Source organism: Pleurodeles waltl, chromosome 5, assembly GCF_031143425.1.
Source record: "Pleurodeles waltl isolate 20211129_DDA chromosome 5, aPleWal1.hap1.20221129, whole genome shotgun sequence".
Classification (NCBI taxonomy): domain Eukaryota; kingdom Metazoa; phylum Chordata; class Amphibia; order Caudata; family Salamandridae; genus Pleurodeles; species Pleurodeles waltl.
In genome coordinates, this window is record NC_090444.1 from 1,774,214,848 (window position 1) to 1,774,235,062 (window position 20,215).

Consider the following 20,215-nt stretch of genomic DNA (forward strand, 5'->3'; position numbering starts at 1 on the left):
CATCTACTGGGAAACACACCTATTTCCACTAGACTGAGAATATCAAACAGCCTCAATGCTTCCCAGGTTATAGTAACTTTTTTAACTACAATAACATCTAAAATCTCAACATTCACTGCTAATCTGTTATGGGCTTACTTCTCACTGCCGCACTTTTAAGTGCAATTTTTATAAGAGATACATTTCTACAGACGTGCTGCATTGTAGGTCAATCAAGAATACGTAGGGGCATCTTTACAAGAAAGAGGCGCATCGTCTATGATGCGCCACTTTTCTTGTGCCCTTCGAACGGCACCCAATGACACCATGGTTGCGCCGTATTTGCAATATTGCACAGCATGGCGGTCATTAGCACAATAGAGACAACATTTTTGATGGTATTGTGGCTCTTTGCTACACTAGCGTCCAGAATTTGGACACTAGTGCAGCAAAGCATTGGGAGGCCCATTGAATATAATGGGTGCGTCATTTTAACGCCTGCTCTGAGCAGGCATTTAAAAATTACAGGAAAATGGTGCAGTGAAATGTGGTAAATTTCACTGCGCCATTTTTACACACCTCCCTGTGTCGGAAAGCCCCCCCTTGCATATATGCCTGACGCAAGCATAATGTGGCTCAAGGGGTCACAAAGTGGCATAATGCAGGCATTACGCCACTTTGTAAATATGGTGCGGCAGAAAAGCCACCTTAGCGTAAAAAAATGGCACTAAGGTGGCACAAGGGGCTCGTAGATATGCCCTGTAGTCTATTAAAGTGCCAGTTACTTCATGCCAGTCCCAGCATTAGTTAAATATCCCATAAAAGGAATAAGAAAAAAGTTGTGAAGGAGTGAAAAGGGTGTTTGTGCAATGACTGTGAGGTGCCTGGGGTTAGATGTGATCAGGCAAACCTTCTTCCAGACCAGCAACTGAACCACAACCTTTTAGCTTGTCTGCTACAGAAGGTGTGGTCCTCAAGCCATCGCTAGACGTTCTTATCCAGTCAAATAATGATTTTTTTATTATATGATAAATATGCCAAATATGGTTTATGATGATGAGTCAGCACTACAGCTTTCAAAAAGGTCTTGATGCTTAAGGAACTAGGGGATGACACCCTATTATACACCGTTGTCCCACACTGTGTGCTGTAGTGGAAGGGAGCACAATGTGAGTGGCATTAGAACAGCCCATTGTATAAAGATGACTGTTTAAAAGTCCCTAAATGTTTTGCATTTTTAATTATAACATAAAAAAGCTACAATGGCACTGTTTGATACTCTTGTTTTATTTTAGCTTTCATCCACAAGGCGGAGCCAGTAGGCTATAAAGACATTTGGTGATTGAGACCTGTGAGTTGATCTTTGTATGTTTTTAATTTGATTTCTGAAGATTTATATATTGCAAAACTGGTCCAAGGCATTAAAGCACCTTATATGAGAACCAGACGTTGCATCTTTTTTTCATTTGGCACCGGCGAGGTTAAGCGTTTTGTGCAGAATCACATCAATGATAACCTAGGCTAGAAATAAAACAAGGTCTCTAGTTCCAAGGTCTGCAGCTCCCAAACCTGAGCGACATCATTAACTTGAAGGTGAAAGCAAAATGGGACATAGGTTGAATTTACTTTCAGTTGCATCAGTGCTTGGGTGCATATCTCAGCCTCCATCCCCAATTTTGAAGGGAGATGTTTTGTGTGGAAGAGGAGAATCTCCCCTTTCCAATGGTCTCTCTCCCTAGAGGATTCCTGCTTTGGTTTTGCTGCTGAAGGAGGGAGATTTCAAAGCAGGGTTCCAGCCCCAGTAGCCCAGTGATTCCTTTTTTAGGAGGGAGCACACCCCATAGATATGGACTAGTGCTTCTCCCCTCCCTAGATAAAACAGTCTTTCTGCCACAGAGGGGCAGATAGGAGATCCAAACAGGCCAACAGACCTGAATTAGATGAAAGAATCATGATTTTTTAAGCCCAAAGTGGCTTTATTTAAGGTATCTCCCACCCAAAATCTCTGCTGCATCAATGGGGAAAATCAATTCTCTTAATTTTATTTTTCAGAATCTCCCTCTCACGAGCTTCAAAATTTTGACGTATATGGGGGTCTTTAACTCCAATCTGCCACCTCAGGGGAGCAAAAAGCCTGTGAGACACCCGTGGATTTCTTGACTCTATTTACCAAAAAGGTGCAGACAGCTTGCCCATGTATCAGATGAGTCCACACTCCAAAAAAGCCTTAGGTCTTTCTGCCCATCTGAGATGGGCTTGGAGGTTTTAGCCCCAATCTGTCATTAGGAATGGAGAGGCAGAAAGCCCTCTAGAAAAGCATAGAGTTTTCTGATGGGAGGATCCCCCCAGAGCGTGGGCCCATGCTCTCTCAAAGTGCTGGGGCACAATGGTTTTGCTGCCCCACCCGAAGGATGGATGGAAGTGCAGCATTGTAGGCAACATTGCACCATGACACAATAGTGCCTGCGTTGGTGCTAGGCTGCCAAAAGTGTGCGAGGGCAAAGAAAGGACAGGAATGTGCCATATAGTGTTAAATACGGCACATTTCTGCCCATCCTCACAGAGCACCAAGGTGGCTTGCTGCGTTGCACTGCATGAAAGATTGAAAAATATGCCCCCTAATGACAGAGGGTTGGTCGGGCCTGAAAAGAAGCCTGGACTGCACTGCAGCTTCTTCCTAAAGCAATTTTACTAACTTGATTTTCCAGCTGGAAAATTCATGTTTGTTGATCATGAATCCAGTAAAATACAAGTGCAGACAGACTGAACCCTTCACATCTGTGCAGAGCTGAATTCCACACTGGACGTCCGCTCCACACAGGCCATAACTGGGGCCTAAGATTCTCTAAGGGAAGATGGTGGACGGGTTTGCTAGTCGAGGCAAGTCTAAGATGTAAACTATGAAGGAGGTGAAGTGGTGCAGAGTTACACTTTTTTTTAAACAGTGAAAGGGATAGAGAACATAATCTTTAGACAGAATATTCCAAAAGCAAATGATACTGTATTAATGGACACAATTAGCAAACAAAACAGTGATGGACGGAATGTTTGAAATAATGTTAGCCACTGGTAATCTCCTGGGGTCGAACCCCAATCCATCTTTATTTTGCCTGCCATGCTACCTCAGTTTGGACCCAGCCATATGCAAATCAGTCTTGACCCTGCTTCTCATGGGAACAGTCCAGCCCAAACTGCCAGGCCAGGTTCTCCCTGAACTGGAACAAATGCAACCCAGGACCACTTTCTCCCTACTATTGGGCTCATCAGCTGGGTAGATCTTGGTACCAGTGACACAGTGTGCACGGGCCCACGTCTGGGCATACCCGTCCCACTGAGGGTTGCACAATTAGTTTACGAAACAGTGATGGATGGAATGCTTGAATTAATTTCAGCCATTGGTAATCACTCGGGCAGCATCCCAATCCATCGTAACCTTCCATAGAATGCCACCTCAGTTTGGATCCAGCTTTATGCTAATCTGTCTTGACTTTGCTCCAACTGGAACAGTCCAGCCCAAACTGCAACGCCAGGTCTGCAGTGTACCCAGCTGATGGACCCATAACAAGGGCATGTCTGTGTCATATTAAGCAAAGACAAGCCTCTTGGACCTTGAGATTCATAGATAAAATAAATTAACTAACTGTAGTCTTTCAAATAAGCACATATTTTCAGCTGCCACCACGCACATTAGCTGCACCACACTAAATGCTGCATAAAGGATGACATCTTTTTGCGATGAGAAAGAGAATTTGATGATGCCTCATTCAGCAGCAGATGTCCTATCCAACAACATGTGGGTTTCTACCAAGCCAGCAATAAGAGAGTGGTGGGACACAGTAGTCATTATTCCTCAGGCACCATGCTTTATCAAGCCTCTGTCCTTTCCTGATTGGAAATCAAGCCTCCACTTTTTACTATGAGGAAGCCAACATGGCCAATACAACATAACTGCACACTATGTCAGATCTGCTTTGTTTTCTCTGTCCCTGCAGGCATGTTTTTTAAACTTTTAAACATGTTCCTATGCTATGTGGACCCTCTTTAGTTTGTTACCCTGGGGCCCACAAAAATTCCTGACATGCCTGGTTTCCCCATCACAATTGCAGGGGGAACGCTCTCTTCTGACATGTAAGCCATAGCAGAACCACCAGCTGCGTGTCATTGGAAGGCTGACCCTACTTGGTGGCTGGGCTTTTGATTGCTGACCTAGATAGAAGCCCTCCCTGCCATTTCCTCCATAGTGAAAGGCAGGTGTCCTGGTTTCTCCCAGAATTGCATGGAGGAAGGCATTCTGTTTGGTGTAGTCATTGCCAGTTCCCTCAGGGAGGCCAGGAGTTGTCTGAGGATCTGGATGTCTAGGGAAAATGTGGGGATTGTCATAACAGCTCTGGCATCATGTTTTGGCACAGGCTGGCACATGATCACTCCATGGTCAGACTAGGATATTTCATTTGGTGGCAGATTACTGTACAGTATGCCATACAGTATGCAGAAAGTGCTGAGGCACACCTCATGCCCCAAGCATTCCTGGATGTGGAGGTAGGAATTTCACTCAGGCCCGCGACATGGGGTGGTCCTTCAGTTGGAATGGTTTGTGTGCTTCCTGGTTGGACAGAAGTAAGGGATAAAGGGCGCAGGGTGCCAAGAACATCACTTTGCATCTGGCAGATGTGGCAAGGCATTGTGTCACAGTTTCAAATGGCTAATACCAATGTATTCCCTGAGCTACAAACCCTGACAGATGACCCAGGAATTTTAGTCCCACAGAATCCTGGGTGATGCCTTTATCTTCCTGCTTAGCAACAGAACTCTTCATGGTATTTAATTAGTTATATCAATTTATGAAAGGTTTCCTTCAACAATTCCTTCTGAAGTCACCCCGGCGGACATATTTATGGGCCCCTTGCACTGCTGTTATGCCACTTTTTGGTCACTTTTTGTGGCACAATGATGGCACAAACCTTGAACTCATATCTATGAGGCCACGCAAAGCCATTCTGCGTGGCTTTGAATGGTCTCATAGATATGGAGTAAGGCAAATCGCTGCATTGCCTTTCTCTGCATGTGGTAGGTGTTCCATGGGCATTGGGGTGGGTGTAAATACGCAACACCCATAGATTTTGATGTGTCCCCAGATTTACAAGAGCTTGTAAACCTGGGGATATGCCAAAAGCTTACGCCTCCCAGGTTAGGTGCAACAAGGAGAAATTTCTTCATTTCGCCTTGCTTTTTCCTCTGCAGCACACATAGAAATAGGAAAAAGCCTCCAAGGATTGTTTTTGTGCAGGAAGGTGCCCCTTCCTGCACAGAAACAATCCTGCCTACAACACAGGCTCCCTTGCACCATGGTGCAAGGGTTTCTGCACTGGCACTAGGTTGCCAAGATGGCACCAGCGCAGTGGAAAAGGACAGGAGTGCCCCGTATTGCGTAAATACAGTGAATTCCTGCCCTTTCCTTTTGTCGCAGGGCAGAGCATTAAGGTGACTTGCTGACCTGCCCTGCACCAAATGCCCATAAATATGGGCCTGGATGTCCAATGTGAGTAGCAAAATCTGTAACAGATGCTTTGTGTCAAAACAGAGCAGTCAGAGCAGTGACTGTGCATGATTATGGTTCTGAGCTCGGCAGTAGTTGAACCGAGAATATTCATCTGTTGCCAAACTCAACTAACTTACTGCATGTCCTTAGTTATCCATGCTCCCTTTGTTCTGTGTACGACTCACTTCCTTCTCTCATTTGAGAAACCTCCCAGGATCCTACTGCCTAAGGCTTCTTGCCTTCTATGTCAAGTGATCACCATCAACCTGCCACAGTGAATGGACCTTCTTGGAATAGAGAACATTTTAATGTAGCTTAGCCAGGAGATTCCAAGGACATCATTGATGAAGAGGAGATGGTTGGAATTTGAGTACTGACATATCTGTACTGAATAGAGGAGTGAGATAATGTTCAGTTGCTCCAGTAGTGGGCTCATACCTGTTTCAGTCCTGATCAACCACGCAGTGGGAGAAGACCAAAAATGTTCAACATGTTGTAAGCAGGTACTTTTGACATCACCTAGACACAACCCCATAACTCTAACTAAAGTTTAACACCAAACCTGTTGTCCTGTGTGTAACTGATGTTCCTGTGCTACTGAAAAGATTGTGAACATGGCTCAGATGCTGACAAATACAGACCTAAATAGAACCTGTTCTAAACTGGCTTAACACAAGCCTCTCAAATTACTCTTGCAGGCAACCATTAAATTGGACTTCAAGATGCTTCTTGATAGATCATAACCAGGCAATGGACTTTCAGTGATTTACACATCACTTGCTAATGTAACACCTTCTGCATAGAATTGCACAGGTAAATTTAAGGACCTAAGACGAGGAGCATCTGATGATGTCCCATGCACCATATTGTCTGCATCACTCATAAAAAGGTTAACAGTTAGGGGGGAAATGCAGACTGAAAATGGGGCTGTCACCTATAAAAGTGTAATACCCGACACTAGTAACAATGTTCTCAGAGTATAGCTTTTGTATAGCGCACAGACATATCAAGCCCCGAACTGAGGTCCACGAAGGCAGTATTTAGCACCACACCTTGTTGTAACCCACTGCAGGAGGAGACACCAAGCCAGTTCTTTCTCTTATGCCTACCTGCACCTCCACCTAGACACAATCCTTTTCAGCCTGAGTCCTGCTAAGTAATACTTTGGTAGCATCAAGTTATTGTGCTCTCTCCCTCTGTGTAGTTAGACTTTACATAGCTTTGGAAGCTACACAAACGCTTAGATGCCAGAAGACCATGTTTGCTTTCCACTGGTCCACTCTCATCAAAACCAGTTTGTTAGACTGCTGCTGCCACAAAGTTTCCCTAATCGAATCAATAAAACATCTCTCCTCCTCATAAGTGCCCACATTGATTGGATATTTGTAATTTTGGTCTCAAATAATTATTAAAATGTACTCTCTTTTCCTAAATTGGTGTGTGACTTTTCCTGTGTTTTGTTTTCACTTTGTTACAGTTCAGATGCTGCATAAATACTTTACACATTGCTTCTAAGCGGAGACAGACTGCTTTTAATGCCACGCTAACTGAGGGTTTAGCAGGGGTTAATTTAGTGACTTTAGGGGTGGACCCTGATAGGAGTTTGGCTTTTGCTTGAGCAGGGTTTCACCCTGTCAAATACAACAACCCAATTTCTCACAGTGACCATCACTCATTTTTCATACCTGGTGCCACTATGCAAGTCATGGCAGTCCAGGCAAAAGGATGTCACACAATATTGAGTAAGACACTTTTAGATTTTTGCAAGTGCCCTGTTCACTAAAGACTATGACCGTCCTCACCTCTACGTCAACACTACATCAGTCTTCACCATTGCTGACTGCCAGGAAGGGCCCGTACACCTTTAGACCTTTTCTCTGACTTCACTTCAATCACCGATTCTGACATTGCCTAGTCTCTCATAAGCTTGGAGCCACCATCATAGAGTGGTGATATCTGCAGCAGCAAAGTGGTTAAGACCTGTGACAGATCGAACAATATACAAATGACGACGAGATATGCGTTTTAGTTTATGGTGGGATTTATTCTAAGATTAAGGTGGAATAAAGACAACAACTTGAAGTATATAATCAAGCGGGCGGGGTTTCCTTAGGGTTTTCGGTGTTGTTGTTCAGTTCCTGTAGTGTTGATTTAGTCTCAATGTTTCTTTTCCCGGGAGACGTCTGGCGGATCCCCTCAGGTGGATTCCCAGATACCGGAAAACAACACCCGGGTAAGTATGGGGTTTAACCAAAAGATTATTTCACTCTTTCTCTGTAGTCTTGTCTGGGTATGGGTAGGAACGATAAGGAGGGGGTGTCTGTGAGGAGTTGGGGAATAAGTGCTCTCACTCTCTAATTATAGATTTTGTGGGGTGCCCATATGTGCTCGTTATCGTGCCCCTTTCGGTTCCCTCCCTTTCCACTTCTATATTCCCTCCCCCCCCCTAGTCTGATATGGCCTTTGTTTTGGTCCACAAGGACCGTACCTTGGTGAGCCACGACCCTCCTGGGTCGTGGCTGGCGTTGTGGTGTACCTCTGCTGCGGTCTCTTCTCCTGCCGTCTTTTTTTTTGGTCTCCCTCTCCTGGGCTCTCCTCTCCTGCTCCTCCGGTCTCCTCTCCTGGGCTCTCCTCTCCTGCTCCTCTGGTCTCCTCTCCTGGGCTCTCCTCTCCTGCTCCTTCTCCTGGGCTCTCCTCTCCTGCTCCTTCTCCTGGGCTCTCCTCTCCTGCTCCTCCGGTCTCTTCTCCTCGGCTCTCCTCTCCTGCTCCGTCTCCTGTCTCTTCTCCTCGGCTCTCCTCTCCTGCTCCTCTCTCTCTCTTCCGGTGCCGTCCTCCCTTTTGTTTATGCCGCGCCGGGAAACCCATCCGGTTTCCCGGGCAACGGCCTTCCCCCTGCCTCGTTCGGATCGCGTCGCCCCGGCAACGGGGAGACGCGAACATGACGCATCGGCCTGATCCGATGCGTCATGACGAGCCGCGGCTGCCGGAGACGCCCGGTTACAAAACCATTGTTACCATTCCTCCTCGCCCATCAACTTGTACATAAGTCCGGGGTTGGTACCCTGCAACCTTAAACAAGCTCTCAACAGACCATCCTTACACTGCAAATTACTGGACCAAGCATTTTGGCAAACTTTAGACTTACATCTGGCTTCCTTGTGCCCCTGCAGCAGCAGTGGTACTGAGATGAGACTTATTGCATCAGAGAAGAGCTGGCAATTACAAACCACTATGGCCACACTTCTGTTTGCCACCTCAAGGGTCATATGGGTGTTATTGTTATAGGTCTACTGTGATTTGTGTCCTCCTTCGATGACCTCACTTACCAGGTGAGTTGCATCCTTTTTTCTACCCGACCACCAGGGCTCAGCCCTTTCACTGATTGGCTTCAACTCTTCTAGGTCCCTCTGCTATACAGACTCAGGGCCTGATTTAAAGAAAGTGGTGCTGCACCGAGTGCAGCGCCACTTTACTTGCGCCCCCTAGCATCCCCCTAATGCCACCATGTGTGCGCCGTATCTAAGATACAGGGCACCATGGTGGTAGTTAGGGAACTAGCGTCAAAATTGTTGATGCTAGTTCAGACTTTGAAGGACTAGCTAATTGAACCAGAATGAGGCAAAAACATATTGCAACAGGGCATTAATAATGCTTTCACATGCTAATCTTCACTCGGAGTGGAGCTATAAGGGGATAACTCATAACCTCCAGGTAATACGAGGCCGCAGAATAACCGATACCCCAGTATTGATAATTCCAGGTCTGGTATTACTTCCCTGAATTAAGGGCCAAATCTTAATGCTAGCCTAAAACAGGTTAAGTTGGGACTGAGATGGACATGACTGCCAGAAATTATACATTGTAATCTGCAGATTTCCTTTTGAATTACCTCTTTTACAGTATATGGCCCTTTTAAATCAATGGTTTTAAACCCTTCTTATTCAAGGCTCAATTGCGTATGCACAAAAACAGATGTGTCAGTGTCTCCTATCTTGCCTTGGGGCCTGTCAGGTTCCACCTTGAGTGCTTTATATGTAAGTTATCACTGCCTCTGCGAGTGGACATTGGACATACCATGAACATTCAGTGCAGCTCTTTTGGCCAATGGTTTTACCTTATCTTTTGGAATTATCACATCCTCCAGGAAAGGCTGCACCACAACAGTAAAATCATCTTTTGTATCATAGCGACCACTGTCAACCAGCTGTCGGGTTTTCACCTGGAGTGGGAAATAGAAGAAATACTTTGTGACAACCACAAATCCATCGTTGGAGCCTGAATCACAAAGTGAAGTACAACTCGAAAAGAGTGGAATCCCCGCACAGACCACTGCAGTGCGGACATTCTGCCCCAAGTGTGGAGATTCCGCAGTGAGTGCGGAGACTTCGCCATGAGTGTGGAGACTCCCACTCGGAACTTTACGAGTCATTAGCCCCTTTGTGAATCGGGCCCTCAGTCTTGAAGAAACAGCTCAAATGAACTTGGAACAATCTTAACAACAATTTCAGCAACAACACTAAACCATTGTCTTCTTTTGATTAAAAAAAGTTGGGCTTTTGATGGAGACTGAGATGGTTTGCAGTAAAAAATTGTGGGAAACACAGACTGCAAAAAAAGGTGTGTTAAAAAATGCCATCTAATGTAAACATATAAAGAAAAAACAAAATGTTGCTACAAAAAAAAACTAAAATTGTTGTTTCCTATAGGACAAAGGGGAGTGTACTGGGAGCAGGGGCAAAGGGGCATCCTCCTTATAAAGTAGAGGGGGGCATTAATAGTGAAGTGGGTAAGGGGGCGTGGACCAATAAGGAGTTTTTAGGATTCAGGGAAGGGTAGCGTTAAGGGGTGGTATGGGGATGGTAGCGTCCAGGGACTGGTGGTGTTAGGGACTAGTTAGGAGCTTTTATGGATCGGGGAAGAGTAGCATTAAGGGGTAGTGAGGGTTTTTAGGGTTAAGGGAAGGGAAGTAATGGGGTGAAGTAAGAGGTTTTTAGGCATAGGGAAGGTGCACGTTTAGGGACATTGAGGGGTTTTAGGGTTCCGGGAAGGGCAGCATTAGGAGTAGTAAGAGTTTTTAGGGTTAAGGGATAAGTAGCGTAAAAGGACTATAAGGGGTTTTTAGGATTCAGAGAAGGATAGTAATAGAGGGCAGGAGGGGTGTTTAAGTTTCCGGGAAAGATAGCAATAAGGCAAGGTGAGAGGTTTCGAGAAGGATAGAGTTATGGAATTGTAGGGGTTTTAATGGTTCAGGAAAGGGTAGTGTGGGAGGGAAGTGTGTTTTCCCCGCTTTGGCTTGGTTGCGCAGCTTTAAGCCATGTGATGGTCATAAGTAAAGCCACCATATGTTACTACGAGGGCAGCACTCGCATTACCACAACCTCAACTTGACCATCAAGAAAATAATTTGGGAAATGGAGGAGAGCCAGAGGCTGATGGCCTGTGTAGCGTTCATTAAACACGCAAAAGAGACAGTAGCCTGGGCAGACATAGACAGCAAGAACATATTTTGCAAAAACATAAGCTCACATTCCAAAGTGAATAATTATACTGTATTCCATGCCCTGAAAATATCAGCAGTTCAAGGATGCTGGAATACTATGGTAGTCCGAGATTTCCCCTTAAAGTGTCTTAGAAATTATTCATCAGCTTCACACCCAGTTATTGCCAGTTCTAACTGATGTAATGTCCAGTTATGTACTGGCAATGCAGAATTCCCATATCCCTTGTAATTCCTGATTTGTAATTACACAGTGACTTAAAAACACCGACCCTACAAAGAAATATTTCCCTACACAATTTCAACTTGTACCTCATACCACTATCAGGCATTTGCCTCCATGAATGTTATTATTTGAAATTGAACGGTGAATCACTAGTGGGTGATTTAGAGTTTGAGAGAACAGTGCTGCCTCTATGAAACTGTGGATGCGCTGCTCCACCAAACTCATAATTCCCCTGCCCCATTTAGAGCTGTGGAACCATAAGGTTTCCAGTGGTGAAGCCTGAGCTGTTGGACTCATTTGACCTGCCACAGGGCCATCTATTCTCAGTGGTGGTCACCCCAACCTGTATAGGGTATGGTGACTGTTGGACCTGGCCCTCATCACAGGGTCACCCCCAAACTTTTTGCCCTCACTCTCTTGCTTTCCGAACCCGTGTTTGTTGACTTTTCAATCAATCAAACATTTATAGAGTGTAACTTATCACCCAAGGGGTCTCAAGGTGCTAGCTGGGGAACGCGGGTCATTCGAAGAGCCAGATCTTGAGGTCCTTCCTGAACTGAGTCAGCGAGGGAGACTGCCAGAGGTGGAGCAGCATTGTGTTCTAGGTCTGCACGGTGAGGTAGGAGAAGGATCTTCCTCCAGTCATGTTCTTCCGAATTCTGGGGACGGTGGCAAGGGCCAGTTGAGCAGAGTGGAGTTGCCTGGAGGGGGTGTAGAAGGAGAGGCTGTGGTTAAGGTAGGCAGGTCCGATGTTGTGAAGGGCCTTGTACGTGTGTGTCAGGAGTTTGAAAGTGATGCGTTTGTTAACAGGGAGCCTGTGTAGGTTGCTCAGGTGGGCGGAGATGTGGCTGTGTCGGGGGATGTCCGGGATCAGTATGGATGCAGCGTTCTGTATTCTCTGGAGTCTTGTTTGGAGTTTCTTGTTGATTCCATCATAGAGTGCATTGCCGTAGTCGAGTTTGCTGCTGACGAGTGCCTGGGTGACTGTTCATGATCTGGAATGGATTTGCTCCATCAGAAATCATATTCTACAGAAAGTTCTTATGGGTCCTGAAGAGGCCAGAAGTAAGGAGTCTGAAGCGCAACGACTATTTTATATCACAAATTCTTATTGATTATAGATTGATGTATGGTGGCAAAGACCATCAATTTCTCTACAGGGCAAATAATTACAGTGGACTGCATTGAATGATGTTTGTATAGAGGACCACCTGTACTGACGGACCTGGATTTTGTGAGACATTTTGTGTCGTCAAGAAATTAAGACAATAAGGATTATGTATAGACTGCATCTTGTTTTTAGAGGCTACAGGTGGTGTTAAGGGAAATGTCAAATAGGATTAATTTATAGTGGTGATTTGTGAATATCGCACAATATTGGAATTTAAGTAAAATAAAAGAAATTATAATCTTAGGACAATAATAATTGATCTTTTATTGTTCCAAATGATGTGAGTTTATTTATCTCTCGAGAGTCACCATTTTTTCCTTATGATTTGATATATTGTCCGGACTCAAGAGGGGTATAATTGGGCAAACCCATATTAGTAACGGATGGGCCATGTCAGTAGGTCAGGGAGACAGGAAATTCCAAGCTCTTCTAGAAGGGAGACTTCTAGAAACTTCTCCTACTTCAAAGAAGGCACCGGGTATAAAAAAGGACCCTCGGAGCCACTCTTCATATCTTTTCTGGACCTGTTGAAGCAGAAGAAGGACTGCTGTGCTGCTCTGGTGCAAGAAGGACTGCCTTGCTGTTCTGCTACTCCACTCCCCTGCTGCCAAATTAGAAGGACTGACCTAAATCTTGAACCCAGGACCACCAGAGTGACTCTAAGGGCTACTTGTCTGGCTTCCTGATCAGAGCCTAAGGGACAGAAAAGGCTCCAACCGACTTGAAGCCAGCACCTGTACTCTGCCTGCCAAGAGGTGCTCCTCCAGTCCTGGACCTTTGGAAGTGGGATTAACTGTGCCGTACCAGCCCACCTGTTATTGCCACCAGAACTGATGCAGTGTGACACAAACCAAATGCAGCACCCTACAGCTCTCCTTGGAACCAATGCAGTGCAACACAGCCTTGACAGAAGCCTGCATTGCAACCCTCCCAGTTCATCGGAACTGGCACTACATGATGCATCGTGGATGCAAGCCCACATTGCTGCCCTCGCAGCAAATCTGAACCACTGTTGTGTGATGCATCCTTGATTTGGACGTCAGATCTTTCCTGAGGACTGCTGCTGCATGCCACAATGCTTCGCATCCAGGATTTAAGGTAAATTTCTCATCTGGTCTAGCCTGGTCCTTGCAGCTAGCCCAGGGTTGGATTTGAACATGTGACTTTGTCCCAGTCTGGAGCAACCAGATGACTACAGTTGGCTTTAAGAACTATGGGCCTGATTACGATTCCGGCGGGCGGCGGAGGCCGCCCGCCAGAATTCCGCCCTCCATAATACCGCTCCGCGGTCAGAAGACCGCAGAGGGTATTATGAGTTTTTCCCTGGGCTGGCGGGCGGTCTCCAAAACACCGCCCGCCAGCCCAGGGAAAAACTCCCTTCCCACGAGGATGCCGGCTCGTAATAGAGCCGGCGGAGTGGGAAGGTGCCCCGCGACTCCCCCTCCCGCCATCCGGTTCCCGGCGGGAGAACCGCCAGGAACTGGATGGCGGGAGGGGGAGTCGGAATCCCCAAGCTTGGAGGATTCCTTGGGGGCAGCGGGAAACCGGCGGGAGACCGCCGGTTTCCCTTCTCTGACCGCGGCTAAGCCGCCGCGGTCAGAATGCCCCGCGGGGCACCGCCGGCCTGTCGGCGGTGCCACCGCGTCCTGCGGCCCTGGCGGAAGTAATCCGCCAGGGTCGTAATGACCACCTATGTACTTAATCTTTAAAATTGCACATCTCCGTTTTACTAATCAGTTTTTTGCAATCCTGGTCTCAAATAATCTACTAAAATGTACTTTATTTTTTTTAATTGGCGTGAGATTTTTCTGTTATTTGTTACTGTTCAGGTGCTGCATAAATACTTTACACATTACTACCAAGCCAAGCCTCACTGTGTTTTGTGCCAAAGTAACAAAGGGTTAAGCAGTAGCGGGTTGCGGGGTGAGGAAAGGGCGGGTGGCGTGGGGGGAAGTAGAGTGGAGGGAATAAACATTAATTTAAATTAAATAAAAATGTAATTTAAAAAAGAAAACCACTTACCTTCCTGCGCCGCTCCTCTTCTCCGTCGCTGCAAGCAGGCACAGGCTCCCAGCCTGCCCTGCGGCCAATCCTCACGCTGTTCAGAGCAGTGTCAGGATTGTCTGGAAGCGACCAGCCAGCGTGCTCCCAGGCAGACTGTAAGCCTGTGTAGGCTCTCTCCAGCCTAGCAACTGTGTTGCTGGGCTGCAGAGACCCTACTGCGCGGGAAACATCCTGAACAACTAAGTCTAAACCACTACTTGCCTGAACCACTACTGCTAAACAACTAAAAAGTCTCTACAACTAAGTACTGAACAACTACTGTCTAAACAACAATTGTGCCTGATTAACAATTGCCTGAACAACTAATTTTAAGGTAAGGTTTTCTTTTTGGTTTTTATGGTTTATTAGTTGTTTAGGATATATATATATATTAGTTGTTCAGGCAAATGTTATTCATGCACAATTGTTGTTTAGACAGTAGTTGTTCAGTACTTAGTTGTAGAGACTTTTTAGTTGTTTAGCAGTAGTGGTTTAGGCTATAGTTGTTTAGGACCTAGTTGTTCTGTCACATATTCCTACTGCGCATGTGTGTTTGGCCGGCCCGAGACAGCCGGCAAAACATTCATATGCAAGGAGGGGGAGCGCTGCTCCTCACCTCCGTCGCCCCGCCCCTTTACCAGAAAACGATAATAAACCCAGTTTATTATCGTTTTCTTACAAAGGTTTAGCAGCTGCTGCTGCTGGCAGGGGGGCGACGCTCCTCCCCCCTAATGGAGGAGCCGCCCCTGGGTTAAGCACAGGCTAATTTAGTGAATGTAGTGATTTCGCAGCCCCATGATATCCTCAGCCTGGAAAACGTGCCTCATGGCCCGCCCCCTCATGATGAGAGGGAGCGTCACTGCTTGCCTCGGACTTGGGCACTTCAGCTTTGACCCCTGAAACGCCCAGGGCAAAGTGTCAATCGTTGACACCTCATCACAGAGTGGGGATGGGGTTAGCAACTCTCACTGACTCCATCCCACTCTGTGATAAGGTAGGGACTGCTGCCTTCCCTCTTTGGCTGACGTAGGCAGTGCCAACCCTCCTGGGACCTCCAAGGCAGAGCTGTGCAGCTAAGTGTGATTTTTTTAAAAATGTTTGGTGCATGCATATGTGTATGAATATTTGGGAGTGAGTGTTGTGAATGGATCTGTGTGTGTGTGTGTGCATGCATGTGTGAGCACACAGGTGTGAGTGAGTGTATATGTGTGTCCCGTCCGCCCCCCTACTAAAACTACCAGCCACTGTGTGGTCCTATGCCAGAGCAATGGAGGCCATAGCCTCTGCTGACCAGTGGCGTACCCACCTTACCTTAAATTAGGCCCTAAATCGTACAATATACAGGATGCTGGATCCAGGAATTAAATATAGATTGAAATGTTTCTTTCGTAGGGAGTAGCTCACCTAAAGATGTAATGTCGTCACAATCTGTGGTTTCATACTAAAGTGTAAGAGGTACTAGCTTTATGAGCAAAATGGTGGTGGTTTCCATACCAAAGATAGCAAACTAATATAGTTTATTTAATTTCTAAACATCTTTATGTCAGAAAAAAATGCAACTAGTGGCGTCCAAAGTTTTCTGGCTTTTTAAAGAAATCATTGTTTTTGACTAGGGTATGCAATTTTACCTGATATTCTCTGTTGTATCTAGCCAGAGTCTCAAGGTCTGTGGAGTTATCGGCTGGGTTTACCACACAACCACACAGAATCCTGATGGGAGTAAAAGACATGGGTCACAAGGATTGCATGAAAATTTGTAATTTGAAAACAAGTGAGAGATTGGACAGAGACGACAAACGAGCAAGTCTCAGAAGCAAGGAAACAGCATACCTTCAAACGTTAACAGATGCACCAAATTAATGTGTACACTATACGTATACAATACATCTTTAGTAAAATAATAAAGTCCTTGGATTGTTCTAAAACCGGGGGAGAATTCATTCAGAAATTCAGTAAAGTTATTTTTTCGGAGAGCAAGCAAGACAATCTAATGCCTTCAACTTTATAACTTAATTACCTTTTTGAAATATAAGTCTAAACTAAACTCTGACAAACAAGTAAAGACAATAGTTCTGGCTTTTTTGTTAAGGGCAGTGTTTGGAAATGGTTGGGGGACTTAGGGGCTCATTTTGAGTTTGGCGGATGGGAAAGCCTGTCCGCCATACTCCCAACAGGGTGGCTGCTGCCCTGGTGGCGATCACCCCGCTGGACCTATTAGGAATTTCCTGCTAGTTTGGCGGGTGGAAACCACGGTTTCCGCCCGCCGGCCTAGCGGAAACAGGCAACAGCTTTGTCTCTGGCTCGTAATCGAGGTGGTGGCAAGGCTGTAGCCCGCAGGGTGCACTAGCGCCCCTGCAATGTTCACTGTCTGCAAGGCAGGACAGGGGGACCCCCACACCGCCCATGCCAAGAGCATCATCTCTAATGAAAGCAAGCAGGTTTTAATAGGCAAGCCCACGAACCAATGAAAAACACGGACGTGACGTTGACAGGGCTCCGAGCCCTTTTGTAAACACTAAAGCGTCTCGCTGCGATACGCATGCGCGAGCGCATGCAACGCAGGCTCGACCCTAAACACGCCCTACTAGTAAACGGCCAGCAGGGCTGGGAAATGTGGAATCCATTTTAAAAAGCACATGTTTATCCTAGCGACCTCCATCTTAGACTCAAAACCGATAAACCCACAAGCAAATTTGGAAAGCACACAGCAGGTAAACAGCATTGCAAAGGCATGGAAGATAAAAATCGAAAACCGTGTCCCAACCATGTTTATTGCTTTAAATAAACCTAAATTATAATTCACTTTGATAAGTTTACACTTATTTTTGAGAGCTCAACCTTACATTGTAACACAAAGAAACCCAAAACAATATCTAGATGTGCACACGGAGAGGAAATAAATAAATGTTGAATCCACTTCAAAAGTAGAATGTCACCAAACTTGATCTTAAATTGTAAACAAATAAACCATAAAGCAACATCGGAAAGCGCACGGAAAAAAAAAAAAAAAAATTAAGCAAAAATTCTAATTCACTTTCAAAAACGTACATTTACTTAAGCAAGCTCAATCTGCTAAATATATACTCAGCTGCATAATTTTGTGAAGATTAGTACCCATTGTGTATCTCTAGGGATGAGGCAAGCAATCTCAATATTGCATTATTTTTTCATCCCTGCCGCATAACTTGTCCTTCGCCATCAGCATAATTCCTGTAGCCCTAAATATACACCACTGCTTCCAATCATTAGTAGGGTTGGAAAAAAGCTATTTGTTTGGTACTAAAATTTGTGTAAAAAATCAATACCAAACGTAAGCACGAAAGACAAATCCAAACACGGGCTAGTAGGAAAGCGCGAGGAAAATAAACGCACAGAAGAAAAATAAAATAATTTAGAATACATTTTAAAAAGGACACATTTACTTCAGTGATGAAGTACAGGCAAACAAGCTTAAGCACCAAACAGAAATCAAAATACGGGCTGAGTACCCTTTCAATTCTTTTGAATAACACATCCAAAGCTGCACACTGAAAACCAACGTAAACAATTTAAAATAAAATATAAAAAGTTTTAAAAAAGTGAACATTGCAAAAACGCATGTTGTTGGAAAATGCACTGTAGATAAAAAGCACAAGAAAGGAAACTAAACATTTGAAAAAAAACAGACAGGGGTGGAAAGCATACAATAAAAAGCAAGAAAAAGCACACTGAAGTTAAATAAAGAAAATAATTTAGATTCCCCTTGAAAAAAGTACACGTTACTTTTAGCAAAAAAGCACAGCCAAAGATGACCACGGAAAACCAATAATAAAGAGCTAGTAGGAAAGCATTGCAAACAAAAAAATAAACTCAGGTTACTAAAAAGGAAACATTCAGAAAACACGAGCTGGACAGAGAGCAACTAAAAAAATAGTCTGCACTCTAACTTAAATAAGGAAAAGCGAAGGAACACAAATAATAGGTCACTGCTCCATAGGCGTGAGAAAAAGTCCAAAGGGAGGGACAAAGAAGTAAAATTATCCACACACACAAGCTTTTATAAAGGACACTCAAACAAATGAATCAGCAACGATGGGAGGGGTGTCGGCCCACAGAGTAATTACAGAATGTCTCGATGAAACAGCGCACGCGCCTGCTAGGCGAGACCTAAAAAGCAGGGCACATGAGAGGGGCTAACGGGACAGTGGAAGGGGAGATGAATGTTAACTGGCAGGGGTAGTAAGAGAGAAAACACAATATTTTGTAAACTAACCAACATTTTTGCAGACTACCAACGCAGAGAAGGAGAGGGTGTGTGCGTTTTTTTCTGTATTTATGTAAACTTTCCTGGTAAAATCCAACAGGCACCTCACCTTACCGGACTGAAAGCACCTGTACCCAACTATCCATCAGAAATACATTTATTAGGTGGTAAAACACCCCACACAGCCCCCTCTCCTAAAGCTACGCCCCCTAGTTACAATCAGGACAAAGAAAGGTTTAGGATAAAGTAAAGGGATAGATGTAGGGCTCAGGCTAACATTAGGAGGAATGGACAAGGTAAAAGTGATAACTTGGGAGGTTGGATGCCGCACAGTAGGAATTCTGAGTGTTCATTTAGAAATACCTGTAAAACCTATTGCTTTTTGGTCAATTTATCAAAGATTGTTTTCTGGAAAATACACCATTTCTAGGCCTACTTAAAACAATGTTATTGCCAGAAGAACTCCCCTCTCCCCACCGACTCCTTGGGACAGTTGACTGTGCGCTCAACAATTCTGTTTTGGTCTTAATCTCCACCAGTTTCAAAGTTTAACAGCTGCCACTGCCCACTCACTTACTCTCACTCAACTAAGCCCTATAGCATTGAAGCAAGGGCATGTTATGTTGTGATTCCTACCTCATGAGAGCCCTGGGGCACGACACCCTGTTATCCTGGTACAATTCTCGTAGTGGCAGTATATGAAGCACGCTCACCAGATTCACAAACATCCGAGGAACCTACAAGGAGAGACAACAAGTTACTGCTTGCCGAGTGAAGTTGTGCAAGGCATACTCACAACCTGGGCAGTGTTGGAGCTGCCATCATTGGCGGTTTTGAGATATGATTTGATAGTCTCTGGATGAAATCATTGAGTTATGGATAACCAGATACAATGGGATATCAGTGATCCAAAGAGCAATATTGCAATATTGTAAATATGGAGTAAAAGAGGAATTAAAGATGCCGCAGAATGATTTTACATTCAACCCACAAGTACTGCTGCAAAGCTATGTACATATGTGTTCTACCAGACAATGATCAACTTCAATAAGTCTTCCTAAAAAATCCTTCTTCATTTCTTGCAATTGCACAGTTGGAAAGGATTAATGATGAGGTCAATGTTCACATTTTTTAAAATGATGCCCACTGGTATGCTGAATGTGTCGGAAATCTCAGTTCCTGGTAATGTATTACACTATGAGCACAGGGGGCACAACCGGCATGTGTGCTTGTCCTGAAAACCCTTGGGGCACATTGGTATTACAGACGGGCCACTGATGCTTGCACAGCCCCTTCTGTATAACAGATCGCAATACTGCTACACATGCAATGGTGCAACCTCAAGAGGGCGTTCCTAATTTACATGGAGCCGGGCCCATGCAAATCAGGAAACACTTGGCCTCTGCTTGTGCCATATTACAAATTGTGTGCCACAGAGAGGTGGGAAAGAGGCCCCCCTGCAGGCATGCCACTGCAGCCAAATGCAGGGGCATGCCTGGAGGGGATCCCTTCCCTCA

At 45.1% G+C, this 20,215-nt stretch overlaps 1 protein-coding gene across 1 annotated transcript in view; it reads right to left on the minus strand.

Annotated features, from left to right (window-relative positions):
* PLB1 (phospholipase B1) overlaps positions 1-20,215 on the minus strand; it is a 328,328-nt gene that overhangs the window by 212,963 nt on the left and 95,150 nt on the right. Inside the window, exons 19-21 of the mRNA XM_069236215.1 lie at positions 19,335-19,435; positions 16,084-16,165; positions 9,633-9,737 (exon numbers count right to left, since the gene is read on the minus strand). Of these exons, the coding sequence (XP_069092316.1) occupies positions 9,633-9,737; positions 16,084-16,165; positions 19,335-19,435 (288 nt within the window). The remainder of the gene's footprint in view (positions 1-9,632; positions 9,738-16,083; positions 16,166-19,334; positions 19,436-20,215) is intronic.